General features: G+C 40.3%; 1 protein-coding gene across 4 annotated transcripts; it reads left to right on the forward strand.

Annotated features, from left to right (window-relative positions):
- Positions 1 to 406: 406 nt before the first annotated feature.
- ZNF660 (zinc finger protein 660) lies at positions 407 to 13,237 on the forward strand. Of its 4 annotated transcripts, XM_048227194.2 has the most exons (5): positions 530 to 597; positions 1,646 to 1,746; positions 2,821 to 2,943; positions 4,732 to 4,792; positions 7,948 to 13,237. In XM_048227194.2, the coding sequence occupies exon 5, from the start codon at positions 8,126 to 8,128 to the stop codon at positions 9,119 to 9,121; it is 996 nt and encodes a 331-aa protein (XP_048083151.1). In that variant the 5' UTR covers positions 530 to 597; positions 1,646 to 1,746; positions 2,821 to 2,943; positions 4,732 to 4,792; positions 7,948 to 8,125; the 3' UTR covers positions 9,122 to 13,237. The 4 variants fall into 4 exon arrangements, with proteins under 4 accessions (XP_044241060.1, XP_026357318.1, XP_026357319.1 ...); XM_026501533.4 differs by lacking the exon at positions 4,732 to 4,792 and having other exon boundaries at positions 494 to 597; XM_044385125.3 differs by lacking the exons at positions 530 to 597; positions 1,646 to 1,746; positions 4,732 to 4,792 and adding an exon at positions 407 to 507.
- The last annotated feature ends 8,059 nt before the right edge of the window (positions 13,238 to 21,296 follow it).

Raw genomic sequence — 21,296 nt, forward strand, 5'->3', positions numbered from 1 at the left:
TTATCACTGCATCCCCTGACTTGAAAGTAAGCCTTATGCGGCAGCGAGTTCATTTTCTTCACTACCTTATCTGCAGTGTCTGAAACAGTGATATCTTAGGCACCCCGTACGTATTTTTATAGGCTGCCGGTAAATGGGAACTGATCCTGGCTTTGAGGCTGAAAGGCGCGGGATCTGTGGAAGGAAAGATGACTTTTCTGGAGCAGGTAATGTGACTTCAGGGAGCCTCTCAGATGGAGAAAGGCAGCCTGGCTGCCTAGTTGATTGGTTCCTCTTCCCGCCCTAACCACTCTTCTTCCCAGGCTTCACCCCTCCTCGAGCCCTCTAGAGTCAGTTGGCTGAACTCTCCAAGCCCTTTCATCCTCCCAGCCAATGGTAGGGCAAAAACTGTGCGGGAGGCGGGGCCAGAGCTCCGGCGAAGCTGGCGGACTCCTGAGGCGGGCGAGAGGCTCCGACCTCCAGGGCACAGAGATGCCGAAACCTCCATCTGCCTAGAAGGGCCGGAGGGTAAGGTTCGTTGAGAGTTAGTGGGGCGTCGGTGACGCAGTTCCTTCTCCGCTGTGTTCAAAGATGTGGGTCGGGCGCTTTCGATGAGGGGTATGTGGCAGCCTGGCGTGGGGGTTCGGTCCGTGTTCTGGGAGAGGGTGGGCGACGCCGGCCGGAACCCAGGCCTTCTTCAGCGTAGCCCGCTGCGGCAACGGGAAGGAGGTCTCTAGGGGTAGTTGAGGGCTTCCCCTTCCCTCGTTCGGTGCTGTCCCTTTGTCTGGGGTCTCGTCTCCCACATCGCGTAGCTGCTCGCTCTGATCGCGCTGATGGTGGTTATAGAACTTTGTCATCCCCGCCCCTAGCCCGACAGGCCACACTGGTAACGGATCCCAGCTGGGCTCAAAGGACTGCACAACCCCAGCTTGAATCGGATCACGAGTCCAATCCCCGCTGTGTTCCCAGTGAGGAACAGAGTTTTGCAGGAGGTTGCTCACCCATTCATTCATTCATTCATTCAATACTTATCGAGCACCTACTACTAAGTGCTAGGTCGTAGGGTTACAGTGTGTACAAAGCAGAAGTATTTTCTGGTAGAAAATAAATGGAAAAGCTTGAAGGGCTAGAAGCCGAGTCTGGGAATCTGGAGGGGTTGAAAACGCAAAACAGATTTTGAGGGCTAGTAGTCCTGAGAACTAGGTAATCGTTAAAAAGAAACAAAGAAACAAGAAAACATTAACCTTTCATCCTCCCTTTAAAGACTTAGTTTTTCCTCTCTAAAGATACTTGACTGAACAAAGTTCCCTTCTCATCTCCCTGCTCCCTGCAAGCTTTGGCTGGAAAGCAGGATTGCAGTTGGAATGCATTTTGCAGTTAAGAATATGGAGACTTTTAGATATCAAACAGAGCAGGTGAAAAGAAGCAGCTGTAGTTTGATGGAATGAGGATTACCTTCAGACACAAGATTTGTCTCACCAGCTTACAACCTTTGGCAAGTCATTCAGTCTCTGGGAGCTGCATTTCCTCATCTTCAGAAAGGGAATGATCATCCTTTCTTTTCATAGTTGTGTAGGAAGGGAGCTGTCCAGGGATGGGACGCTGTCCTCAGTGTCTGCTTGGATTTGAGCTCTCAGAGAACTCAATCATTTCTGTCTGTTTACAGCGATACAACACCCCGTTAGGAACTTCCTCACCAAACCCAAGGAAGAGATCAGGCAGGATTTGTGCTGGGCAGATCCTTTGGAGTGAGGCTGTGCTGGGCAGGTGAGACCTATACTGTGAAATTAGTTATCTGGGAACAGGAATCCTGCTGACTAGAGGAAGGGGACCATGGCTGAAAGAGGGAGCATTTCTGGATGGCTATTTATTTATTTGTTCATTTATTTTAATAATATTTTTTATTATGTTAGTCACCATACAGTACATCCCTAGTTTTTGATGTAAAGTTACATGATTCATTACTTGCATATAACACCCAGTGCTATATATGCCATGCAATACGTGCCCTCCCTAATACCTGGCTATTTATTAAGGAGGAGAGAAGCAGAGAAGTGGGAGTGGCGCCTCTGGACCTTGAGGAGTACAGTTTGGGGATAGGAGGAAAGGTAATATAGTTGAACTCAAATTTGGGTGTCAGGAGACTTGGAATTGAGTTGCAGCTTTCTTCTAAGTTGGTTTCCCCATCACAATATTTTGATAGAAGACACTGGGAGATCTGGGTGATTCTTTCCATCTCTGACATTCTGAGAATCTCTGAGTAGTTAGACTAAGTCAATCTAGAATTAGGGCCCCTGGATGGCCCTGTGGAGACAGCATTGCCAAGATTGTAAATATACTGTCATGGTGTTCAAACAATATGAAGTACAAAAGGGATGACCAAGTGGAGGAGGGATGTGGTGGTCATGTGTAAAGGATGCAGTTCTTATCATTTGTACACCCAGATAGAATTAGAATCTTGAACTTGTTTAACGTTTCAATTACTGAGCTCTCTCTGTGCTAGGTACTTTGTGGAATTCCACCCATGTATACCATGGGCCTTGCTCTCAGGGGCTTAGAGCTTAATGTGTACTTGTGACACAAGCATACACCCAATTAATTCTAGTATAAGGCAACCCTAGTTTATATTACAGATTCGTTACAGTGGTTTTCTGAAGTACAGAAATTTCTGTATGGTCAAATCTATCTGCTTTTGTTACGATGTCAGGCTTTGTTTTATGCTTAAGGCATAGGCCTTTTGCTTCCTGAGATCACGTAGTCTCCTGGTATTTCCTCCCAGTTCTTTTTTTTTTTTTTCTTTCAATTTTTATATTTCCTTCATCTGTGTCTGGAATTTTGCAGGTATTCCCTCTTACTCCTCACTCCGTTGCAGCTAATCAGTAACCACGGACCATGTGACTACTGATCACAGAAACCTGAACAGGCAGGTGATGCTGGTGAGATAAAGGAATACAACCTCCCAAGGTAAAACTTCTTTCTCTCTCTTTCTGGGGATAGGACTCTGCCCTTTATGAGTTTCTCACAGCCTGAAGTGAACTGTGGTCCTAAGATCAGAACACTCACCCATCAGCCTCAGAGATTTGTGGGGCCTCATTTGTTCTAATCCATTTGCCATTTGTCTCTGAGATTATGCTTTTATTCATAGTTTGGATATCCCTAGTGTCCTGCTGGCCCTATGGTCTCATCTGTCCCTCCTTTTACTTCTCCAGCCAAGAGTTCACCTTCTCTCCTAGTGCCTGGGAATTCTTCCAGGTTTTCTGAGGGAATTTCCCATCTAATCAGGCAGAGGACCAAGTAGTCAGATTTCCTCTAGACCAACCTCTCCTCAGACTGGCCCTCCCTGATCTTCCCTTTTTTTTTTTTATATAATAATATTTTTTATTATATTATGTCATCCCTGGTTTTTGATGTAAGGCTCGATGATTCATTAGTTGCGTATAACACCCAGTGTACCATGCAGTACGTGCCCTCCTTACTACCCATCACCAGCCTGTCCCATTCCCCCACCCCCCTCCCCTCTGAAGCCCTCAGTTTGTTTCTCAGAGTCCATAGTCTCTCATGCTTTATTCCTCCTTCTGATTACCCCCCTCCCCCCTCCCTGATCTTCTAATAAGTCTTGCTTCCTTCTCAGGTCCCCCACAACCACCTTATGGCACATCCTTGTGCATTTCTCTTTCTCCCTTCCTGCTCTTCTAACCAAAATCTCTATCTCAGTGAGCTTATACTTTTGCACAACTTCCTTTGTCCCCTCTGTCTTTTTCTCAAATTTGCATTCCTGACATATTCTTCCTCTTCTCATCCAAAGTGTTTTCCTACATCTTCATCTTTCTTACTGACATTACCATTGTTGATATTCAGGCCTGGATCTGATAACCTTGAATACTTTCTTTCATTCATCCTCTGTATCCAGTCTAATACAAGTGTATGCTTTCCTGAAAATTGCTGGATTTCATTGTTCTCTTTCCTATCATTATCCCGGACTAGGGTCTCACTATCTCATTCATTTGTTCATTCATTCAACAAACATTTATTGGACACCTAGAAAGTGGAAGACCCTCTAATGGTCACCCATACTGCATTCCTAAAGTTGTCTCCCAACTCATTTCCCTTCCTCCATTCTTTTTTTTTCACCTCTAATCCATCTGGGCTAATCTTCCTAAATCTTTTTTTTTAAATACGTTTAATTGAAGTGTAGTTGATATACAATATTATACCTTAAAGTGTTCTTTTCCTTTTTTTTTTTTTTTAAAGATTTTATTTATTTATTTGACAGAGATAGAGACAGCCAGCGAGAGAGAGAGGGAACACAAGCAGGGGGAGTGGGAGAGGAAGAAGCAGGCTCATAGTGGAGGAGCCTGATGTGGGGCTCGATCCCATAACGCCAGGATCATGCCCTGAGCCGAAGGCAGACGCTTAACCGCTGTGCCACCCAGGTGCCCCTAAAGTGTTCTTTTCCTAATTTCACTTTTAGGTAGGATGATGTGAAATATATTGTCCAGACTGGAATATTTTTGTGAGTTAAAGGGGCTACTGTTGATCATGCTGGAATGATGCTGGAAACTGTATTCTTGACAAGTGAGAGAGAGAGAGGAGAACAGCAAGGTAGAAAAGAGTGTAGATGGGGAAAGAAAAGCAGGATGGTTGATACTTGTTACCCATTGACCATCAAATTATATCCTTCTCTGCCGCATAATTTCAGTGTTCTGGCTCATATCACTTCAGGGAACTTAATTCTTTCATTTGTTCATTCAGAAGAATTTTTTTTGGTGCCTACTATATGCTTGGAACTGTGCTCAATGCTGGGGAGACAAAGGTAAGCAAAATGGACAAAATCCCCACCATCATGAAGCTATGTGATAGTGTAATCTCCCACTTATTTCTGAGTACACTGGCCCTGTGCAAGCTTTTTTTTTTTTTTTTTTTCCTTTCCCTCCCCCACAAGCTTCTTTTTGAGGAAACACTTCCTTCATGTCCTGGACTCAGCCAAAAGTTTGCCTTCTTAAAGCACCTTTCCCCAAGCATTCCTGGTCCCAGTAATTGCTCCCTTCCCTAGCACCCTTCACCTCCTGATTGGGTACTTTGTAAATCTTAATGTGGTCTCCTCGTTTTTCACCATTTATTCCACTGTAAGCTCCCTAAAGGTAGGTGTAATACTTCACGCTTGTATTGGTGTGCTCAGGCTGCCCATAACAAAATCCCACAGACTGGGCAGTGTAAACAACAGATATGCTTTTTTTTCACAGTTCTGGAGCCTGGAAGTCCAAGATCAAGGTGACTACCTGATTCAGTTTCTGTTGAGGACTCTTCCTGGCTAATAGATGGCCACATTCTTGTTGTGTGCTTATATGGCTGTCCTCAGTTTGTTGTGGGGAGGGGAGCCAGGAGTGGGAGCAAAAGTGAGCTCTCTCTTATGTCTTCTTATAAGGACACACTAATCCTATCAGATCAAGCCCTTATGATGTCATTTAACCTTAGTTACCTCCTTAAAGGTCACATCTTCAAATACAGTCACATTGGGGGTTAGAGCTTCAACAGATGAATTTGGTGGGGGCGGGGGGACACATTCAGTATGTAACAATGCTTTATTTTATTTATTTATTTTTTTACATTCAATAATGGTGTTTATTGCTTTGTGACAGAGCCATGTAACTACCTGGCTATTAGCAGTTCAGACACCTCTTTCTTGAAAGCCACGAGACTGATCTTTTCCATAGTAGCCTTTAACAATAGAATAGTTACTACAGTAGCTGGCTGAGAAGATTTAGATCAGTCATGCCTAGAAATGAGACATGCTGGGGCTGGCTTCAAGGCATTGTCTCCTTCTGAATCTCTAAAATGTTTTGTTCTAGTAATTATGGGGATCCTCTAAAGTCATTTCCCAACTTTTCATAAGAAATACTATAAAAGTATTTTTAAAATAATACAAGTTAGCAGAAGACAATTTGTTAGCAAAATGAGAGGCCTTTATATATAAATATATAAATTTACCCACCTGTTCATCCATTCATTCATTCATACCACAAATAGTTATTTTCTACTTTTCTGTTATAATGCTTTTTAAAATTTTCCCTGTTAGATCTAAAGCAGAAATGTGTACAGAGTAGAATGCTCAATAATTACTACTTTAAGACATGTATGAAGGAAAGAGTTTCAGAGAAGATTGCAAATGGAAAAGAAACTCAGAAAGAACCATCAGCTTTCTCAGAGAACTCTGGAAATGGCTTCACTTACTGTTCTACTCTGTTCTGCCGTCCCTGGCTTCTCACTGAGTTTCCTCCTCTTTGATTAGGAGAGGTAGCAACAGCTGCATGTGAGTTTGCTTCAGAATTCTGGCAAGAATCCACCCCCCTACCACTGCTTTCTCTGCCTCCCCTTTATATCTTGAGCACAGATTTGTATGTACGTGTCCCTGTATAGCATCCGTGGCACCTATATTCCTGAAATATGAACTCTAACCTCAGTTGGGAGTTCTCTTCCTTTCTTGCTGGTGTTGAGCACTCACCATTGGACATGCTTCTCCTTCAGAGAGTGTGACTCAGCTTACCAAAAAGCGGTGGGACAGTGGAAACTGGTCAAACTCTTTTGAAAAGCGATAGCCAGTACTGCAAAACAATTTAATTCCCTCTGACCCAATAACTCCTTTGTGGAACTTTTATCCTACGAATATATTTCAGTAGGAAGAAAACTGTAAAGTGATTATGATAACATTATTGAAGTGGTTAAACCACAGGGATCAACAAAAACATCTAACACTAGCAAAATTATAGGTAAATTGTAATGAATTCAATTGGTAGTGTATTATAGAGTCATAAAGTGATCTTATGATGACTAAATAGTGTGGAAAATTACATATGGTAGGATGCAAAATTATATCTATCGTATATTTGTAACCATGTATACTATAAATATCGACAAGTTTGAAGAGGAACATAGTAAAAGGAATATTAATTATTGCACTAGTATCATGGAGTCATCTTTCTTTTTCTTTTATGACCCCAAGCCCCTCCAGATTTGAGGTATGCTGGAGTTACCTATATATCCCAACTTCCATGTCAAGCCCATTGGGAAGTTCCTACTTTTTCCTGACATCAGTTTCATGTATTGACCCCTTTCGGTTGTTGCTGTCGTCTACTTTCACGCTTTTGCCAATGTTAGATACTTAACCATTATACCATGCAAAGTCTTATGAGACCATGGCCTTACCCTACCATGCTTTAGCTAGCCCTATTCCCCAACTCAGCCTCTCAGGTTTGCATAGTAGATTGGGTGATAGCTTGTTACAGTGATAGCTTGGTGAGAAGCAGACAGACTGAATGAGTGCATGCGGCTGAATCCAGTTACAGAGCAATCCCTACAGAGTAGGCTATGGTGTGACTAGGCTCCAATAGGCTCTGGTACTGGAAGAACAGTGTTATCCCTTATTAAGACAGGGCTTAAGAACAGAGATGTAGACAGGGGCCTCATACCTGGACTTAGAGCAAAAGATGAAATCTTAGTCATACCCTAAGACAATCCCAGTTACTGATCTATGAAACAATTTTTGAGCATCTAATTTGTGCCAGCCATTGTATCATTGGTATTAGGGGAATAGGTCAGCAAGAACTAAAAGCCAACCTCTTTTGAAGAGCTACTGAACTAAGAATCTTTCAGTTCATTTTTTCTAGGGACCAGATGAGGAGTTTGATGGCTCTAATTCTGGGAGTAGAGTGTGAGACAGGAGGAAACCAGGGTGGATTTTATATTACTCATTGCTTATCCTGATGCTGGACCTGTTGGGTTCCCCTCCTATCTTTCCCTAAGCCCTTACCTTGGCCTCTGGGTCTACCCTTATTTTTCTCATCTTATTTTGATCAGTTCCCCCTGTCTTTGAACACTTCCTCTTCCTTATGAGACCCTGTAGTATACCACATGCTGGTTATCTTTGGATAGAGAGTAGGTGACATGTTCAATTTCTGTTTCTTCTGTCAGATGGTGGAATTGGGACTGAGGAGGTGTTGATTCCAAAGTATCATTCCTGAAAAATCAGAACCTCACACTTTCAAGACAACTCCACAGAGGTGTTGCCAGGGAAGTCAAAATTTAGAAAGCTCCTCTGAAGAGAAAGAGAAGATTCAACAGGCCACTGTGATGCTTCAAGCAAGAGAAAATGAGGAGAAAGGCAAGGGGCTTCAGGCATAAGACAGTTAAAGACAATAAAACACTTACAGAAGTGAGTGAGCAAGAGTCTGAAAAAGATGGTAGTCAGTGCTTGGATCCTGCAACAAACATGAGAATTCAGGCTGAGAAGAAACAGTATGTATGTACTGAGTGTGGGAAAGCCTTTAGTCAGAGTGCAAATCTTACAGTACATGAGAGAATCCACACAGGAGAGAAACCCTATAAGTGTAAGGAGTGTGGAAAAGCCTTCAGTCATAGCTCCAACCTTGTTGTTCATCGGAGAATCCACACTGGACTGAAGCCCTACACATGCAGTGAATGTGGGAAATCTTTCAGTGGTAAGTCACACCTTATTCGGCACCAGGGCATCCATAGTGGGGAGAAAACTTATAAATGTAAGGAGTGTGGGAAAGCCTTTAGTCGGAGTTCAGGTCTTATTTCACATCATAGAGTTCACACTGGGGAGAAGCCCTACACTTGTATCGAGTGTGGGAAAGCCTTTAGCCGTAGTTCAAACCTTACTCAGCATCAAAGAATGCACAAAGGGAAAACAGTTTACAAATGTAAGGAGTGTGGGAAAACATGTGTTTCTAATACAAAGATTATGGACCATCAGAGAATTCACACAGGGGAGAAGCCTTACGAGTGTGATGAGTGTGGAAAAGCTTTCATTTTAAGGAAGACACTTAGTGAACATCAGAGACTTCACCGTAGAGAGAAACCTTACAAATGTAATGAATGTGGGAAAGCTTTTACTTCTAATCGAAACCTTGTTGATCATCAGAGAGTTCACACGGGAGAGAAACCCTATAAATGTAATGAATGTGGAAAAACCTTCAGGCAGACTTCTCAAGTTATTCTACATTTGAGAACCCACACTAAGGAGAAACCCTATAAATGTAGTGAGTGTGGGAAAGCCTATCGTTATAGCTCACAGCTTCTTCAACACCAGAGAAAACATAATGAGGAGAAAGAAACATCATAAATAACATATTGTTGATACTAGGCCTAATTGCTACTTTTTGGAAAAACAATTTTTCATTATTCTCAACCTTAATTCAATTTCTAAGACTCTATACAGGGAAAGTAACCAGAAGCAGACAAAGATTAACAGAGGGATATCCCTCTGTTATATATAACTGAAGGAAGAGAACTAGATTTTCAGTAGTATGGGGTTTAAATGAATGATGGTCTATCTACATGATGGTTTTGCAGCCATTATAAACATTTTTAAAGAATATTTAATGCCATGGGGGAAATTATTTGTAAAAAATGGAAGATAAAGAAAAAACAAATTTGATCCAAATTTTTAAAAAACATTTACCTATAGGAGAAAAATGGAAATGAAATAATACCAAACCAAAACATTGATGGTGATTATCATTGGGTGATAGGATTATAAGTGATTTCTATTTTCTCTATACTTTTCTATGCTTTTTAGATTTTCTACAACAAGAATGTACTACTTTTATATTCAGGAAAGAAGTACAGTATTTTTTAAATGCAGTGAGTACATGCTCATTTTCACTCAGCAGCATTATGAAAGGCACGTAGAACATGGACCCTAGACTCATGGGATTCCACCCTAATACTGGCACTTGGTAGCAGTGGAAGCATGAGCAGGTCACTTCCTTTTATGGCCTGTTTCCTGTTTATTAAATAATAAACACCAGTCGTTGGTCTTTTGCAGTTTTAAAATAAGGGGACTTTTTTTAACTCTTAGGTTAAAAGAACAACAAAACTTTACTACATTCTCCTCTCCCACAGTTGTAGAAGGGTCTGCAGGTACTAGAGACTTCATCTTTTCAATACAGATCTACAAAACCATAAAAAATAACCCCTTATGAAATTGAAACAATTGCAGATGCATAACCTGTAAAGATGTAGTCAGCATAATCTAAAACAAGGGGAAGACTCTGCCTTCTCATGTACAGTTCAGTAGCTTAAAGTGCAGACTTTGGGATCAGAGGTAATGTGTTCTGATCCCAGATGTGCCATGCACTAGCTTGTCAGTTCTGTACAAGTCACTTAACTGCACTGAGCCTTATACTTATCTGTAAAAAGGGAGTAACTGCTTACCTCACAGGGTCGTGAGGATTTAATGAGATAATGCATATATTGTGTGACAAGGCTGGCACATAGTAAATGAAAATAGTTCAAGCATGGGACATTGGAGCAGTGTTTCCAAGCTCTTAGAGTGATTCAGGAAAAGTTTTACCTAAGCTAAGGTGGCATTTAGGACATTTTCAGGTATAATGAACACAATATCAAGTACTTGTAGCTTAAACCTTACGAACATTGATTTTTTTACTTATGGGGAAGTTTAGAGGTAAGCAGTGGCAAATTTGGTTTGGCCACTGAGCAATCATCGAACTGAAGTCTTAGCTCCATGATTGTCAGCATATTGGCTTTCATGGTTTGCAGCCTCCCGGTTGTAAGATGTTGGCCACAACTGGAAGCTTCTTCTCTTCACACGCTCTTTGAGAGTCAGGAAGTGAGGAGAGCTGAGGCTTTCTGATCTGTTTGCTTTCTCCCTTTTATCATCGAGGAAAAGGGAGGGATGCTGTGCGCTCAGTGCAGCAGGTGCTCACTGGCTTCCTCTGCCTTTCTTTATGTCCAGCCCTTTGAGAAGACCTTAGCCCATTTTCAACCAGTGTTTTAAACTTCTCAGTACTTAGCTCAAAATCCGTCTGGGAACACTTAGAATCTGCCCATTGGTAAGTCACCTCTCTTTCTTCATATACAGTGAATCTCTAAGCCTAATGCCATTTGTCTTATGCATGTAGTGATTATTATCCCATTCAATTCTTATAACATTTGTACAAGAAAATTGAGTCTCAGTGAGGTTAGGTGACTGACTAGTTAGCGATTGGAGCTAGGATCTGAACTCAGATCCGAGTTTTAAGTCCATGCTTTCTTCATTATACCAAAGTGCCTCCGCCCACCATGGCAGTTCTATATGTGAGTGGGAGACCGGTTGGGACTCTCCTGAGTAGACACCTCTATGAAAGGTAGTTGTATCTGGATAATTATTTGATCATGATTTCATAAGGAAGATACTATCTGTCTTCTCTGAGTTCAATTTATGGTTTAGCTCTGCATCTTGTAATTTAGTTTTAAGAATTATATATTTCTTGGGGCACCTGGGTGGCACAGCGGTTAAGTGTCTGCCTTCAGCTCAGGGCGTGATCCCGGCGTTATGGGATCGAGCCCCACATCGGGCTCCTCCGCTATGAGCCTGCTTCTTCCTCTCCCACTCCCCCTGCTTGTGTTCCCTCTCTTGCTAGCTGTCTCTATCTCTGTCAAATAAATAAATAAAATCTTAAAAAAAAGAATTATATATTTCTTCCTTGCTGTTACTGGAGACAAAGAAGCAGAAGGTTGTAAAGGGTATAGTTGTGTGAAAAGGGATTGTTTGGTTTTATCCTGTTTTGATAGGATAGTGGCTTACATTCAGCTTTGGGATGTAATAGTCTTTTTGCATGGTTATTCAAAAAGTTTGCTGCATTTGGGGATAGGACTGTTGGGTAGGCACTTCCCCAATAGTCTGGGTGGACACAAGGGTAGTAATCCACATGTGGCAGTGGGTTACACTACTGTAGCAGTAAGGGTCCTTCCATCATTTTTCCCTTGTCACGTGTCCTTTTAAAATTAAGAGAGGTGTTTGTAATTAGTATTCCATGCCTTTTGTCATGCCAGCCACCCTCACCTGCTGATTACTTATGTGGAAACTCCCCGTGACTAATGTCTACTAGTGGCCAAAACTAAGAAAACAGGCAGTTGGCTTCTTGTATGCCTGTCAGAGGTCATTTTTTGAGCATTTATTATTACCAAGCAGAGTTGTTGATACTTCCTATGTTGCTAAGCAGGTATTCTCTGACATTTTCCTATCACGGTTTCATAGTATCTGAGATTCTTCTTTCAAATAGGCTTTCTTTTTCATCTTAAAAGATTTTTGTGATACCTTCTGGAAGGATACTGTATCATCTAAACCCAGCAATCTGAATACAGATCTTCACATATCTTGCCCCAGGCAAGATAATAGACCCTTCCCCATTTTCTAGGCTGATACTTGTCTTGAGCTTCAAGAGTAAATGCTGATAAGTGGTCCCCATGCCCTTTCAGATAAACATTCTGCAATATAATTTGAACTGGTTATCCACCTTCCTCCAGGGACTTTTTCAAGACTACCAGCTGTTAGCTTCAGTCAGAGTTTAATTATGCAGTTCTTACCATACTTACAGGCCTTTCTGAGATGCACTCTGGATTCAGGGTCTCTTTGTGTTTTTTCCAGCTTCCTGTGCTAATGGAAGCCTGGTTGTTCCTTAATAGCAGTGCTTCCTCTGCAGCCCCTCAATTGTTAGTTTTTGTCTCTCTCAACCCATTTACATGTCTTTATCACCATTTTTTTCTCTATTCTCCATCAAAAACCCAGCTCTTTTGAAATATGCATCGCTAGACTACTTTGTATTACCCATCCCTGTTTTTGTTATCTACTGGCTTCCTGTGCACTCACATGTATTCTTTTATGTTTTTAGTACTCTGAATATCCTGGAGGAATATGAAGAGGTGATATTTTTAGCCATAGACATCCTGGTTGTGTAGAATTGCTCTTGTGTGGAATAGAAATATATATGTCTCCTTTTAGTTGAGATAGTGTGAAATAAAATCTCATTTTATATGCCTTGATTAAAGGGAAATATGAAAGACAAAGAATTCTGCATAGAGAGAAGAGTGTCTCCCTAGGTTTAGAGATATTTTTTATTGATGGTGTGTATTGTATTCGTTCTTACTTGGAACTGAGAAGAAAATCAAAACCAAAAAGGGCTTTAAATAGCTGAATAATTCTGTTGCATTTAAATCCCATAAGAGTAAATTTCATTTCAGTTCTGTATCCTCAGTAACAGACTTCTTTTTTTTTTAATTTTTCCATTGAATAGAAATAATTCCATTTGATATAAATAAATAGTATGCTCGTATTGTTAGATTGTTTTCAGAAACTAGACTGTCTTTAATCACTTCTGATGTTACAAAACTGTTTTTGCAGGACATAGTTATAATTCCTCCAATAAATCTGTTGTTATTTACTTGTTATATCACTGAATTTTTTTTCTTGTTTCTTCCTTTGTTCAGAGTGGAAGAAAACATTTCAGTTTGCTTTTCTTTAGGCACCTGTTTTTGGAATGAAGTGATTTGGCTTATTTCTGATTTAAACGCAACATGAAGCTTGTTATTTTCATACTCCTACTACATAAACTAGAGCTCTCTAGCCAGTAGAAAGTGTCCTGTAATTTCCTTAGAGGACTTGGACAGCCAGTTCATTGTCCCAGCTCCTTTCTCTGGCCCTGTCTGTGTTTCACATCTTTACTATATGTAGACCTCAGATGGCTATATGAAATCAGCCATGTTCCCTGACGTCTGTTTCTGCTCCAGAAAGTAGGTTTGTGAGTGGTATAAAGGAGATGGCAGACTCCTTTCTGGGCAACATAGATAAGGACCTGACTAGTTCCCACTCTTCCCACTGACCATTTAAATGCATATGGCACAATTTGACCACAGGGGTTGTAGACATGCAAAAGCTGTAACCAGCCTCTGAAACTAAGACCAGTAGACTCCAAATTTGGGAACCACAAGAGGTAATAGCACATGTACGGATCAATTTCTGAAGCCCACCAAATCTGGACCAGGGTCCAGGGATCTATATAAAACAATACTTTTGCAGTGGGAATTGAAGAAAATTTTTCACTAGGATCCTTGACTCTTTACATGACTACTGTGATGATTGTCCATTTTTCCCTCAGAAGAACCTATAAATTACAAAATTATTGAGACATATACTAAAGTTTGTATAATCATGACAAATTAGCAACCAGTTTACAGAGTGTGCAATAAAATGCTGTCATATTTGCAGTGTTTGTTTTACCGCAGAATTGAGCGGAGATTCATGTCTTTAAAAGGTATAATAGAACAGTATGGCAGACTAGGTAATTGTAAAGCCCTTTGGCTACAAAACAACCTGGAAATTCTGGGTAAAATTTAAACATCCTTTTAAAGGGCTTTTGAGAAGATAAAATAAACACACAGAGCCTAAAATGAAGAGGAGGTGGAAGCCAGCAAGGTAAGTGGGTGGTGATACCTTGGGTGCTGAGAGGCAGTTTGGTGATACTGGGGACATAGATTTTATCTGCTGCAAGGGCAGGTTTTGAATCCATGGGCTTGTAAGAGGTGGAAAATTAGAAGTGAGATTTCCATAAGAAGCCCAGATGTTCTAGGGCTATACCCTCAGTGAAAGCATGCATTAGAAAAAAGTCAACTGGGAGCAGAGGAGCAGTACATCAATGAAGCTTTTGTGAGATTTGTCACGGGCTTTAAGTGGAAAATAAAAGTCTTACTAATAATTATTACTCATGAGTAATTTGGGGTTCAAGTTTGGGAAACACTAAACCAAGAAAGTTATATAAAATTAGGTATGCACATTTGCAAGTATTCATGGAACAGTTATTTAAAACTTAACAAATTTTTAAAAACTGAGTTATCTAATTGTTTTAGCATAGACAAAGGATAACAGCAAATTTATTGGAGAGTGTTTTTGGGATAAACACCTATAGTGCAGGGAAAACACCAGATTAGTAGTAGGAGAAGTCATCTGAATTGCTTCAAACTCGGTCAGACCGGGCTGTTCTTTCAGGACCACGTAGACCATACGTGAGAGGCCTGGGCCCTTATACCCCTTCATCAACCAGTCACTGAATACAAGCTCCATCACACGACCCTAAAGGGAACCATGATCTTGGGTGAGGTAGACTTCTTCAGCTGAGGACAGTTCCTGGAGAGAACTGACAGCTGAGGGCCCCTCTAGTGCGTGGAAGGCAAGGGGCCAATCCAGGGAAATCCAGACAGTGCAACAAAATGTCCTCTACACTGATCATAACGCAGTTTGAATAGAAATTAACTAATAAAACCGCATACATTTGGAAATAAAACACAACATTTCTAAATAATTCATGGGTTGAAGAAAACTTAATGAAAATGAGAAAATACTTAGACATGAGTAATACTGAAGGAGAGACTTCCTCTTCTGGCTGTATTAGAATTAGAGAGACCAGAATTACATTCCTGCCTGAAATGAAAATCCCGGACAAAATATATGAAACAATGATTTTTAACACATTGATATCAACAACAAAAAACAAGGATCCCTGATAGATAGAAACAAGTGAAGTGAGCCCTTATGTGCCCCAGTTTATTGCCTTAAAAAAATCCTCAGGCAGGAGCATAGGGAAGAGGAGCCAAGTGGAGTCTGGTGAAATTCTTGAAGAGAGAGCTGAGAATCCAAGGAGACCAAGGCAGGTAGGGTTCACAGGATAGCAGTGGAGGAGAGAGAACTACACAGAGATTTCTGGGTATCTGTGAATGGTTCCCGCTTCCCCCAGGATATTCAGCAGAGTACTGACGGGCACATGATATGAGGAACCTTATCTAAGGACAGGGTGGGAAAAACATTCCAAAGGATTTGAGTGAACAGTTCCAGGCACAAAAGCAAGGCCAGGAATAGTGTCTTCCCACAAGTCGGACAGAAAATGCAATTCCTTTGTGCATTGGGTGAAGTACTCAGAAGGGGCTTGCCTCAGTAGTGGAGACCAATAAGCCTAGAATAAATCTGAAGAAAACTACTCCAAGGTACATCACAAATTGCTCAAAACCAGTCAAGAAAAGAAAATTATAAAAACAGCCAGAGGAAAAAACGTGCAAAGGAAGAAAATAGGGATAACAACAGATTTCCCTTTGTACTCCATGCAAGCATGAAGACAGTGAAGCAGCATTTTTAAAGTACTGAGAGAAAAACCTGCCATCCTGGAATTCTAGACCAGTCACTACATCATTCAAGCACAAACCAAGACACATCTTCAGACATTAAAATGCTTAAAGAGGGGTGCCTGCGTGGCTCAGTCAGTTAAGTGTCTGCCTTCGGCTCAGGTCATGATCCTGGAGTCCCGGATCAAGCCCCAGATCAAGCCCTGAATCTGGCTCCCTGCTCAGCAGGGAGTCTGTTTCTCCCTCTGTCCCTCACAGTGCTCATGTTTCTCTCTCTCACTCTCTCTGGCTCTATCTCAAATAAATAAATAAAATCTTAAAAAGAGAAAAACCTAAAAGAATTCATCAGTAGCAGAACTTCACTACAAAAAGTGTTAAAGTAAGGCCTTCAGGAAGAAGAAAAATGACATCAGATGGAAATAATGATTTTTTTCCAACCTTTGTCTTACATGTTTTTAAAAGTTTATTTAAGTAATCTCCAGTGTGGGGCTCGAACTCACCATCCTGAGATGAAGAGCTGCACATTCTTCCAATTGAGTCAGCTAGGTGCCCCGTCTTACATTTTGGGCTGTTGTGATGGGCTGTCCTGTGCATTATAGGACATTTAGCAGCATCCATGGCTTCTACCCACTAGATGCTGGTGTTTCAAGAATATCTCTAGGTATTGCCCCCAGGGGAGAACCACTACTAAGCAAATTGAAAACCACTAGTATACAGAAAGTGATATAATGTCACTTGAAAGTAGACTAATAAAGATACATACTATAAATCCCAAAGCAATCATTAAAATAACAAAACAAAGTTATAGTTAATAACAAAAAGAGAGAAAATGGCATAGAATTATATGCCCACAAATTAGTGTATGCAAAACTGGTGAAATCTCAATAAGCTCTGTAGATTGTACCATCCACTCTCCTGGTTGAATTGATATTGTGCTCTAGTTATGCAAGATGTGACCAGTGGGGGAAACTGGGTGAGAGATACGCAGGAACTCACTGTACTTTTTTTTTTAACTTCCAAAACTTTAGAAAAATCAATAAAATTGATAAACCTCCAGCAAGATTATAGAAGAGACAAAGTACCAATATTGGGATTGAAAGAGATGCTATCTGCTAGGTGAGATTCTACACCAGTTAAAGGGATAAATTGTTGTGACGGTTAACTTTATATTAAACTTGACTGAGCTAAGAGATGCCAGATAGTGATGTTTCTGGGTGCGTCTGAGGTTATTTCCAGAAGAGATTAGCATTTAAATTGGTAAGTTGTGGGAGTTAGGAGTTCTAACAGTTTGGTTGACTGTCTGAAACACAAACCAAAAGATACCCCCCGCCCCCATGAATGAAATGGAAATGTCCAACCTTTCTTTCTTTAATTTAGAGGAAAGAATTTAAAGGCTTAGATTGCAGTGTTCAGAGTGGATTTGTCATTTAAGATGTACTCACCCACCCTGGGTAGGTCCATAAGATACACTTGTTATCTTTCAGATTCTTTAAAAGACATAAAATTACACAAAGTAATAATTATAACAATAGCACAGGGGCACCTGAGTGGCTCAGTCGTTAAGCGTCTGCCTTCGGCTCAGGGCATGATCCTAGGGTCCTAGGATCGAGCCCTGCACTGGGTTCCTCCGCTGGGAGCCTGCTTCTTCCTCTCCCACTCCCCCTGCTTGTGTTCCCTCTCTCGCTGGCTGTCTCTCTCTGTCAAATAAATAAATAAAATCTTAAAAAAAAAAAAAACAATAGCACAAAAGGGGGGGAAGGAAATAAAGCTATGTGGGCAGGAGCTACACAGGAGTTCTGTATCTCACTGGAAGTTACTGTAAATCTGAAGTAGATTCTCATAACTCAAGATATAAAGAACAACCACTAAGTAATAATATAAAATATGCAATGAAAAAAATCACTAAGGGAATTAACATATTAGAGTATTCACTTAATGCAAATGAAAGAAGTAAAGGGGGACAAGAGAAACAAGACATGAGATGTATGAAAAATAAAAGGTAAAATGGCAAATATAAATCAAACTATACCAATAATGACATTAAACATTTCTTAATTTAAATTCAATTTAGTTAACATATACTGTATTATTAGTTTCAGAGGTAAAGTTTAGTGATTCATCAGTTGCATATAACACCCAGTGCTCATTACATCAAGTACCTTCCTTAATGCCCATCACCCAATTACCCCATCCCCCCACCCTCCTCCCCTCCAACAACCCTGTTTGTTTCCTACAGTTAAGAGCCTGTATGGTTTGCTTCCCTCTCTGTTTTCATCTTATTTTATTTTTCTTTCCCTTCCCCTATGTTCATCTGTTTTGTTTCTTAAATTCTACATATGAGTGAAATCATATGGTATTTGTCTTTCTCTGACTGACTTCTTTTGTTTAGCATAATGCCCTCTAGTTCAATCCATATTGCTGCAAATGGCAAGATTTCATTCTTTTTGATGACTGAGTAATGTTCCATAATATATGTATATATACATACCACACACACAGCACTTCTTTATCCATTCATCTGTTGATGGACATCTGGGCTCTTTCCATATTTTGGCTATTGTGGACATTGCTGCTATAAACATCATGATGCATGTGCCCCTTTGAATCACTATTTTTGTATCCTTTGGATAAACATCTAGAACACACCAATAATGACATTGAATGTGAATGGGTTAAGCAATCAAATAAAAAAGAAGAGAGATCGGATTGGATAAAGAAACAATATATATATTTCTACAGAAGACACCGTTTAGGTTCAAAGATACAAATAGATTAACTGTAAAAGGATAGAAAAATATCTATCATGCAAAGAGCAACCATAAGAAAGCTGGATTGGTTATGCTAATATCAGACAAAATAGACTTTGAAACAGGAAAAATGTTATTAGAGATGAAGAGGTACATCTCATAATGATATGGAAAGAGATGAGTTAATCCATCAGGAAGATAAAACAGTTATATATCCATCTAATAAAAGACTCCCAAAATATATGAAGGAAAAATAGGGATGAAAGGAGAAATAGACATTTCAATTCAACAATAGCTGGAAACACCAATACTCTATTTTCAAGAGTGGATAGAAAAATCAGAGAAGATCAACAAAGAAATTGAGGACTTGAACGCTTTATCCAAAGAGACCTAACATACGTCTCTAGGACACTCTACCTAAGAGCAACATAATATACATTTCTCTCAAGTGGACACAGAACATTCTCCAGGATAGACCATATAGTAGGCCATAAAACAAACTTCAATACTTTTAAATGGATTGAAATAATAAAGTATGTTCTCTGACCCTAATGTAACTTAACTGCATCACTCTTTAAAAAAAAGCTCAAGAATATTTATAGGAACAAAATATATCCAGGTAACAAAGTAAAATTCAAAATATCTGGCATACGCTTATTACCAGGCATGCAAACAAATAGGAAATACAGCCTGTATTTACAGACACACAAAATCAATCAAAGCTGACCCAGAACTGATACAGGTGTTAGAATCAACCAACAAGGATATTAAAAGTTATAATTATATATCATGTAATCAAAAACCCAGAGGAAAGATTAAACTTTCAGACATACAAGAAATAAAAAAAGACTCAAATTGAACTTCTAGACATGAAAATTACAATGTCTGAGGTAAAAAAATACATTGAGTGGAAAGTTCTGCCTGATGGTTTTACCACACTCATTACATTCATAGGGCTTCTCTTCAGTGTGGATTCTTTAATGCCCAATGAGGGGTGAGCTCTACTTAATAGATTTGCCACATTCACCAAATGGATAGAATTTCTACACCTTCAGAACTCCTTGATGTTCAGAAGGACATATTAGGATGTTCCCAAAGTTCCTTATATTCAGCACATCCACACTTTTGTGTGTTTTTAAGATTCCTTGCCTATTACTTCCAAGAAATCGCTTTCCAGTCTACTTCCTTCTTCATGTGAGGGTTGGCTTTTATAGGCATCTAGCTTCTGATCCCCCAGGAACCACCTCACAGAGTCCTCCTGATGTACAATTAGATGATTCTGATCTTTTAGAAATTTCCTTCTTTGAAGTCAACTCTGAACTCTGCATCCTGTTCCCATCTAGTGTGAAAAGAAAGAAGAAAACTACTTTTACTAAGTGTTGTCCTGTGGTGGAAACAGGATCACCAAGAAACCTAAACCTCTAAACAAAAACAAAAACCTTCACATTATGGGTAAGGAACGAAGTGACACATTGAGAACAGGATGGGGAATTGGAAACAGCTCTTTTTTTTTCTTCAGGGACAGAAAAAAAATAGAAAGGGGAAAGTTGATCAATTTAGGGGAGTAGAAGAGATATCAGGACAGACAAATGTTGAACCATCACAGTCAAACTAGAGGGGCAATTGAAAAGGAAGAGACAAATTTGTGGTGTTATATTACAGAAGTAAGATCCTTGGTAAAATGATTAACTCTAAGGTCCTTTGCAACCATGACATCTTATGGTACCATAGCTCTCAGAGAAGATGTTGGGGAGACAAAGAGGTGGCAAGCACTTCAAGTCAAATATGCAAGATGACAGAGTAATCATAGTCATGATTACTAAACATGAAAATGTTGATTCCTTTCAATCTAGTTTTAACCAGGGCCATAAACTATCATACCGTTTTAGTATGTGAGAAGTTGAAGATGTCTGTGTCCCTGACTATATAAGCCCACCTTCTCCACAGTTGACTACTGTCCTCGCCTAGTCAATCACAGAAACTGCTTTGCCAAAAGGCCTTTCCCAGGAGGCTTTCCTGACCCAGTTTTAGCTGAGGGGGAAGCTGAGGTAACCATATTTTTTGCCAAGTGACCCTACTTATTCTGTAATGGACCACAGGAGATTGAACCAGAGACAGGCACTAGACCCATGTGTAGCTTACCTCTAGGTTAAATATCATCCTCTGCTATGGCGGGGTGGGGGGGCAGTGCAGACAAAGCTCTCCCCAGAGATGATATTTAATGGCTGAGCCAACAGGAGTACCTCTCTATGGAAATTCTGAATTAGGAGTAGGGCAAAAACAAGACAGTTAAAAGCAGGAACTGAAGGTGGAATGATGTATGGAAAGAAGCTAAGCCATTAGGAGACACAGCAAATAAAATATGATGGAACAGAAATTGAAGAAGCTATGAGGGGGACAGAAGATTCTTCCTCACAGCTGAACAGCAGTGAAAAGAGTAGAGAGAAAACATGTATATATGGAGCAACTAAGTTACATTCACAGTGCAACACTGGGGTAAGTATTCATTTATTTCTGTTCTTGGGGCTCCCAGAATGCCATCCATCGAGGTGGATTCTCCACGAGGACCTGTTTCTCACTGTCTCTTCTACCTGGTTC

Source organism: Ursus arctos, unplaced genomic scaffold (assembly GCF_023065955.2).
Source record: "Ursus arctos isolate Adak ecotype North America unplaced genomic scaffold, UrsArc2.0 scaffold_14, whole genome shotgun sequence".
Taxonomy (NCBI): Eukaryota; Metazoa; Chordata; class Mammalia; order Carnivora; family Ursidae; genus Ursus; species Ursus arctos.